The 8,817-nt window shown below is 34.9% G+C and overlaps 1 protein-coding gene across 1 annotated transcript; it reads left to right on the top strand.

Annotated features, from left to right (window-relative positions):
- Positions 1–4,429: 4,429 nt before the first annotated feature.
- LOC122835629 (monocyte chemotactic protein 1B-like) lies at positions 4,430–6,057 on the top strand. The gene is made up of 3 exons (XM_044124824.1): positions 4,430–4,563; positions 5,190–5,307; positions 5,398–6,057. The coding sequence occupies exons 1-3, from the start codon at positions 4,503–4,505 to the stop codon at positions 5,510–5,512; spliced, it is 294 nt and encodes a 97-aa protein (XP_043980759.1). The 5' UTR covers positions 4,430–4,502; the 3' UTR covers positions 5,513–6,057.
- The last annotated feature ends 2,760 nt before the right edge of the window (positions 6,058–8,817 follow it).

An 8,817-nucleotide genomic window follows, 5' to 3' on the forward strand; every position in this document is an offset into this window, starting at 1 on the left:
CCAAATCAACAAAGTCTCTTTTTCATATTGTAAATTGTAGCTGAGTCTGGGATTACTGTTCACGGCATTAGAGCTGCCGCCTCCAACTCTGTTTCTGTCATGAAGTGGTGAGGCAGACACGATGGAACCAGGTTGCAGTGAATAAATGAAGATTTTAATAATGAAAAAACAAGTCAAAAGTCCAAAACTCCTGGCAGCACAGCTGAGCGGAAGCAAATGGCTCAATACTGGTAGCAAACAGGATAAACGAATGGACACAATGACAGCACGAGCAAACATCAGACGAGGACCCGACAAAGACACAGACACACAGGTGACACTAAATACACAGGAGGTAATCAGGGAATGAGACACACCTGGGAACTAATCAAGGGGAGACAGGACAACACGGAGACTCAGAAGAACACAAAAAACACAGATCACGACAGTTTCTGAACCCCTGCAGATGTCATGGCCATCAACAGGGTTTGCCAAATTCCTGTGCAAAGGTTTAAATCTGGTTGCTAGATGAGGCCAAAGCTACTGATCGACTACTGATAAGCAAATCCGTTTTTGTATGTCAATGTCAAACCAAAGCATTTGGCCTTAATACCTACAATAGTTTATTTGTGTGCCTGATCTGTAACATGTAGTATCCATTTTTCTTTTATATTTTAATATTTTTAATAAAAGAAGAATAAAGAAAACAAGACGTAAAACTCAACTTGAAAGTGTGATGATGCTCGAACAGGTTTTACAGCAAATGCATAAATTACGAAGTTTGTCACTGATTTTTGGGAAAAATGCATTCTCTAAAGCCCATCTATAGCATATAAACCAAGAGAAGTAATACCTGCTGGTATGATTGAGATTTTTACCTTTTTTCAGTTGCAACTTCATTGATGTTTTTAGAAAGATTTTCAAAAGTGGAAATTGAACAACATTTTTTTTGTAGGTTTTTATCTAAGCTACGCCCTAAAGAAGGCATTCCCTAATGTGTCATTTCCTTTATCTTTATGTGTGTATATATATATGTGTGTGTGTGTGTGTGTGTGTGTGTGTGTGCGTGTGTGTGTGTGTGTGTGTGACACGTCCCACAAAGCTAAGCTAATGTGATAAGGGCCAAGTTTGTTTAAATACTCTTCACCCTTAAACTAAATCGTCACTTCAAAGCTACTTTTTGGATTTACTCAGGTTGTCTTTGTCTGATATTTAGTTTTTTTTATGATGACTTAGTGTGCCAAATAAAGGGGAAAAAAAGAAGATATATTTGAGAGGGTAAACACTTTTTGCAACAATGTGGATGTTTGTTTAGTTGTTATTGATTCTTAGAAAAATATTTTCAAATAATTTGAAAGACATTAAAAGGTTAGATTTCATGACATGAAAATTGAACAGATAAAAATATATGTCATCTGCATACACTGAAATCGGTGCACAAGAAATGAGAAAGAAAAATCAGGGCTTGATTTGTGAGCTTCCAAATGTACAGTAATTATCTCTAGATTGATAGCTTTCTATGACTTCTGCAGGTCAGTTTTAATGTCAAGACATGGTCAACATTTTTATTTTTTCATTTTTTAATGGTTTTCCTCTATTTGAGCTTAAGCATGTAATTTATAATCAAATCACACTACAAGAGAAATAATGTTGTTTGAATCAGATGAGTCCAACTCCTGGCAGTAATAGTTTAGGATACATTGTCCTTTCGCTTGTTTTTTGGTTATGTTGTCCAACCGTACTACGGTAAATGTAGATCACATTTCCTATTACTACGGTCGCTAATGACATTCAAAGAAGTGGACTTAGATGTCCATAATCACGTATTAATTCCTTAAAAGCCAAACTGGGACAGGAATATAAAAAGGTCTAATGTGAAAGAAGGTAACGTAAGTTCAAATTTAGAAAAAATTTGATCTATGTTCAACATTGGCAACTTACACAGTTATTAACTTTTCACATCAACAGACATGTAGATCCGGTCCTGACAGCATTCTGAGGAACCTGGGACTTTTATTAAAGTGTTTCATTTTTCAAGTCAAAGTAGGATAAAGTTGCTAGTTCAGCTGTAATCTTGTACAGCTGTATGTACTGTAATAATGTTTTAGGCTTATAATGATGCCTCACTTTCCTGTAGCATGGCTGAAAGATCTGTTGATTTTCTCTTTTTAATCTTCAACAAACTTATTATTTTCTTGTGCTTTTCCATGATACACAACAAAAGAGCCTTTATTCTGAATTATTTGAGAGGAAATACTTGTTCATCTTAGCAGCCACCCATGACGTTGGCTGTGAATTACAGAAGTGGTCATGGATCACAGTGTGAACAAACAGAAAGAGCGCCATTGAAGTCTTACATCGATTAATTCTGCTTTTTTAATGTCATTAAATATTAATATCTGACTCACATCTAATTAGCTCTATCTAAATGTGTATTAGAAGACAAAAAATGTTTCTATTATTATTTCTGAAAGCAAGCCCAATCAAGAAGCGAAACCAGCAATTAGAGGTTCTGCTTTTCATGAACTGCGGAGATGTCTTGCTATTTAAATTTGCATATTTTGTCAAGTGTAAAATCTCCCCAATGACAGTTGTATCAGTGAACCCGAACAAACATGAAGTGTTAATCAGGAGAAAAGTCAAATGGGTTTGTTCTTTTCTGCACAGTGATACATATCTGTGATGACTCATTCTGAAGTGTGTGTTTTAAAATTTAAAACTGTTAATTTCATATAATTTTATTTACCGGTATACAAATTTTAAAAAGTCAACGTCCATACGTGAACTTTGGCTGGAGAATATACCAAGCGGAGTTGCTGACAAAAGTATTTTACAAAAACAGAGTTTTGCACTAACATTTTGCTAATGGAAAATTAAAAAGTAAAAGCAGTGTTTAATTTCAGGAGTTCTGGTGGAAGTCAAGTCAAATTCAGCAACAACCTCTACAGCAGAAAGACAAAATGTTGGGGGGAAGAACCTATAGTGGAAGCCCACATGGCTGGAAATGACAGGACAAAATCCCTGATTCAGTTTGATGTTGCTGTCGGTTGTTTTTGTCCAGTGTACTAAACAACCAAAGATTTTTATTAGGGATGCACGACATTGGATTTTTGGTCTTTATCCAATATGCCGATATACTAAAACTCATTTGGCCAACAACCGATACCAATACAGATATTTTTTTTCTTTTACCTACTTACTGAAACTATATGGCTTTCTCTTTTGTGGAATTAAAGTACTGCATTATTTTTGTCAATTAAGCCTACCACTAAATGAAAATGCTAAAAGGAGGCTGAAAATAATGTAAAGCTTTCAACTTATTCATGACATTTGCTCTCTCTAAGACAAGGAAACACTCAAACAGTGCAAGACATTTTGTGATTGTTATTAATTTTGTATTTCTTGGTGGTGTGCTGAAAATGTATTAATTGCTTTAAGAACTTATTAATAATCATTGGCAGTATTAAACAAATTAATATTTGTTAATTAATAGACTACGTTTTAGGATTGTATTCTTATTACTGAAATCTCTTTTATTGCCACAGGTTTGATTCTACAGTGTTGAGGGATGTTTTGGTCCAGTGTGAAGTATTAGATCAGGGTCCCAGTACACCTTGTTGGTGTTGTGGTGGAAAATTACTACAAGTTAACATCTGCTGATCACATTATATGAAATGCTTGTGAACTCTCACCAAAATAACTATGTGGGTTACATGTACAAGGTTGGAAGTTGTTTTCTACAGCAGAATCAGAACCAGACTGTTCTGATTCTACATTAATCCCTTATCCTTGGTATGAAACTCAAGTGTTGTGTCTGCCTGGCAGAGCTTTTCATCCAGACCTGGTTCATTATTGATTGTCCTAGGAGCTTTCTGTATTGTGCACAATATATGAATAAATCTGATTGAGTGATCTCACCTGACAGTGCTTCGTAAAATATATTTTTTTTCCACAACAGTGTTTTTTGAGATAGGTTTTTTAGTTTGTCCGAATCTCCATCAAACTCTTTTAATAAAACTTCAGATTCAGACTGAACAATGAACAATTAGTTATGCCTCTATGACTCAGATTGTTATTGAGGACCAAAAAAAAAAAACCCTGGTTTATGTTAGAAATTCTCTGCATGGTGGTTTGCACAGCAATGAGATTTTGCATTGTATACAGAGGCATCAGATAAAGTACCATGTATCAGATAAAGTACCATGTATCAGATAAAGTACCATGTGACCAAGTTGCAGGAGAAACCCCAGTTTTGGTCAGGAAGGGAAACCACTCTCTTCCTCATTATACACTTTTAGGGAAGTGGTAAGATATCACGTACTAGCAGATACAAAGAAGACCTTAAAAAATTATCCCGTGTACGTAGGTAATTCCCCTCCAAAATGGAAAATGGACTGGTGGTTCCCTTTTCTGATGTATAAATATGAAGGCAGATGGTGATCAAACAGCAGAGATAACAAGCTGATCTTAGCTGAGATTTTCAACCCGCTGCTGCTGCTTAACACCAACAAACACACTTCAGGATGGCTCGTCTTGCTCTGTCTGCGATCGTGATGATGATGGCCTTCATCGCTTTCACCGAAGGTAAGATGAAACTTTTAAATAAAATATGAACTATTTAATACATTTAATGACTTTCAAACAAATTTTTAATTCTAAGATAAGTTAATATGATAAAAAATACAGTGAGTTTAAAATATGCTGAACTACCTTATATAATAACTTAAATAATAATGCATTGCTTTGCATGAGATAATGGCAGGATTACTAAAGAGGCATATTTAATTCTTTAAAAACGTGTCAAAATATTGGCATTTAGCTACTGACTTGCTGATAAATAAGCATCCATGACTTTATAGAAAAGAAACACCAAAACAGATAGAAATACCTTAAATCTACACATGAGCACACTTTTAAGTATATCCATAACTTTTTTTCTGAATCTGTGTTTGGATTTTTACATCAAAGAAGTTCAAAATTGGCACAATTTTGTCTGTGTTCTGTCTTCTCAAACCCCACATATTTAATTTTTACCAAAATACGAACACAGGTAAAGTCAGAAAGTGGAAAAAGCACAGTCTCTTCTATTTTTAAAAAAGCCATTTCAGATGTTGTCCTTTCACAGTTTAACAGGAAATCAAGAAAGGGAATTCATAAAGATGAATTTGATGATAGATCTGAGATATTCACTCTGTGTTTTCTGTTTGCAGGCCTGCGTGGAGTTGGCCCAAAGAAGTGCTGCTTCAAGTTCAATGACAAGCCGGTGTTAGAAAATAAAGTTGTGAGCTACAGCAGAACCAGTCAGCGCTGCTCCAACCCTGCCATCTTGTGAGTATTCACTGTTACAGAAGTTGCACCAGTGACACTGAACCTGCTCCTGAATCTGCTGACACTCTCCTCTTCCTTTTTCACATCCAGGCTGAATACGGTGGCCGGCCGTCAGATGTGTGTCAGACCTTCAGCCTCCTGGGTGAAGGATCTCGTCACCTACCTGGAGACCAAAAATGTTGCTGGTGCAAACTCCAACCTGTAAACTTGACAATAACATGCCAACACTCCAGCTGACATAAATATGTAGGTTGTGATGCTACAGTTTCTTACTGAAAACAGCAGCTCTCTTTCTATGACATTTACCAAATATTCTAATATTTAGACTTGGTAGACTACCAAGATGAGATGAAGGAGAATCCATTTTTTTATATATAAAATGAAGTATGTTTTTATTATGGTTGTTATGGAACAACAAGAGTATTTTGTTAAATGCAACACTTTAAGTTCAACCGTCAACACTGTAAGCTTTGATTGTAGTTTGAACTATCCAGATAAAGTATCTATTGTAAAAGACAAATGTCTTCCAAATAAACAAAGTGTCATCTTTACTAAATAAGCTAGGATCTGTTGCACTTGCTAATGTTCAAGAAATACAGCAAAACTTTAGTTGCTGTAATTTATTTGTTTCTATTGTATTTTTATTGTCATGCATTTGAACTCTTTCAATTACTGACAGAAGTATTGTAACCCTTTCAGAATATGAAAAGGTTACAAGGGTATGTAATCATTTTTTTCTGTATGCTTAAATCTATGGAATTTTTATAAAATAAACCTAGATTTCTTTAAAAATTCAACATCTTTTAATTCTTATTTCAATGCTTTCGTATTTGTGGTTGAAGCTGGGATAAATGTTCGTGTCTTCAACTGTCCCACATTCAACTCTCTTTTTCTGTCTCTCAGAGGGTCCCCAAAATTTATTTTATACGTTGCTGAAAAGCCTTTAGTTTTGATTAAAACGTTAGAACTTTTTCTGTAGGAGAAGGTAGTAAAATACCTTACTGAGAGGTGGTGATTTTGACCTTTGTTTTACACAAATTGTCTTCTAATCTTCAAAGTTCTTTCAGTCATTTTATTTATTCTGATGTTCACTTCTTAATGAAGAACTGAAATTTTAGTCAAATTTCTTTGCAGGATTTGTGTACTAAGATTGTGCAATTTCTATATTATTGGTAAATGCTGTGATGGTATATCAGTGGCAACATTTTTTTCCCTCATCTATTTCACATTTATTGTTAAAATACTTCCAACACAGCATAGCATGTATTATCTGTTTGGTGTGGACATCGCCTGCAGCAAGATTCCATCTAACAAACAATGGCTTAATAGTCTCCACATGGACCTCAGGTTATGTAGTTGGAACAAGGTGAGGGTCATACCAAGCTGTGGAGAACTTCTCTGTCACTGGAGAGTGAGCACGTGATCTGGGCCACAAGGCATTAAACACTTGGTTGCCATGTTGGATTTTGTGGTTAAGTTGGCGGGGAAACTGTAAATTCCTACTTCAGGGTATATTTGTGTTTACTTATGCAACTTGGAACTTGGAAAATTCAGTTTCTTTATCAAATGGGATAGACAATTAAATGTACACACTTAAACCAAATTGATAACATTTTTCCTTTCTTTGTTGTGTAAGAAAAGCATAGCAATCAAAAATAAATAAATAAAGTGCTTTAATGTGGTTGTACCTGGAAACAATAGAATTTACTCAAGTGGTACTTGATATCCAAAGTTGGATAACATTTTAAGTTTGGAAAGTTTCTTTTTTAAGAATTGTGAGATTTTCAGCAGTATTTCATTGAATAATTGTGAACACTAGATGTCGCAACTCGATCATTTTGCATCTGAACAGTTTTACGCCTGTTCTCTACCGTGGTGTTACTGTACCGTAATTGCCATTACAAAATGTCAACAAGGTGGCAAGCGGTGCTTTGGTTGATGTATAGTCTATACTTGTTAATATTCTTGAAAAGGGTTTTAGGCAAAGTGTTTTGCAGCTCATTACCCAGTCATGTAAACACAGGGAGAGAGCATTTTATAGATAAAATGTCAAAAGTTTGAATTATCATATTTTCTGTAGCATCGGAGGGCATTATGTGGAATTGTAATATATTGCTAAATTTTCAAAGTTGCTCATGCCCTATTACAATTTTTCTGTTTCTTCTTAAGTGCTTTTGTTTTGTTAATTTTGAGGATATCAGCATATAGTTATTTTTAATTTGTTACATTTCAACTTTTGTTTTCTTTTTTGTTTTTCAAACCCACTGATTTTTTTTATAATAAAACACTAAATACAAAGCTAATAATGATAAAGTTTTAGAGTAACCAAGAGATAAATAAGCACTGGTCTATCCCAATTAATTACAATTCCATCTAGACGTTTTGTTTCTCTTTCTCTAATTCAGTTCAGGCTTTAAAGTATTTCATTTATAAGCTAGAAAATTCCTGAAGATACAGATACATCATAAGTTTGAGCCAACACACTGGAGGTTTTTCCCCAGAGAAATAGCTTTCAACAGAGCAAAGGTCAAGACTCTCTCACATTGTTATCCTCGTGATTCTTTTACCATCTTCCTGATTCTTCCTGTTTCTATAAAATTGTCATGTTGTCTGTCTGTTGACAGAGTATTTACTCTTACCTGTGCACGAGTGATGGCCTTGTTAGCTCTCAGTATTTGTGCAAGATATAAACAAATCTTACTGAGTGATTTTCACCTTACATTGAGTGCTTGGATTTATTTTATTTTATTCCAAAACAAGCCTCTATGAAAATGAAACTTTAGTATATAACTGGAGGCTGGTTCCACATCAGAAAAGGCTGATAACTAAAAGATCTGCCTCCCATTCTACTTTTCGAAATTCTTGAAACCACCAGTAAAGCTGTAGTCTGAGAGTGAAGAGCTCTATCAGGAACATCTGGACCAATCAGGTCTCTAAGATTTGATGGAGCTCGATTTTAAAAGCTCTAAATGCTTCTTAGTTTGTTTTGATTATATTCAATATGTTGATATTCATCTGCAGGAATAACAATTCATTCTTTTCTTGTTGTACTGGTCTTCTTTGTAGTCTTTCAAAGCAGTAGATTTGGTGCTGAACGCCCCACACCCACAACCAGGGGCCTATCCCATTTACGTTTGACCAATAGGAGAACGAATGAAGGATCCCGACAGATGAATCAAGTTACCCAAACTCAAGACAAAAACAGAGAGAAGATGGTTGTCTTTACTTTCAAAATAAAAGTATGGACTAGTTTTTTTCTTTGCAATGTCTTAAAGTAAATAGTCTGTTTGATGTGCAGCTGGGCACAGTCAATATTATATTACTTATTCACTTTTCATGTTTCTAATAATTTTTGTAGTGTTCACAGTTCATTGGATTTTTTTTTTTTAAAGCACACAAAGCAACTGTCGGTATACCAGCAGTCCAGCACACAGAAGCAAGTGTGCTAAAAAAAAAAAAAAAAAAGGGCACAAAAATAAAAGGTATTTTGAAATTCTCCACCGGAAGTGG

Source organism: Gambusia affinis, linkage group LG08 (genome assembly GCF_019740435.1).
Source record: "Gambusia affinis linkage group LG08, SWU_Gaff_1.0, whole genome shotgun sequence".
Taxonomy (NCBI): Eukaryota; Metazoa; Chordata; class Actinopteri; order Cyprinodontiformes; family Poeciliidae; genus Gambusia; species Gambusia affinis.

Bases quoted from the DNA above. Each gene is read 5' to 3' on its own strand.
- LOC122835629 (XM_044124824.1), top strand. From the start codon at position 4,503: ATGGCTCGTCTTGCTCTGTCTGCGATCGTGATGATGATGGCCTTCATC. The intron at 4,564-5,189 runs GTAAGATGAAAC...TTCTGTTTGCAG, and splicing joins CTTCATCGCTTTCACCGAAG to GCCTGCGTGGAGTTGGCCCA. The intron at 5,308-5,397 runs GTGAGTATTCAC...TTTCACATCCAG, and splicing joins TGCTCCAACCCTGCCATCTT to GCTGAATACGGTGGCCGGCC.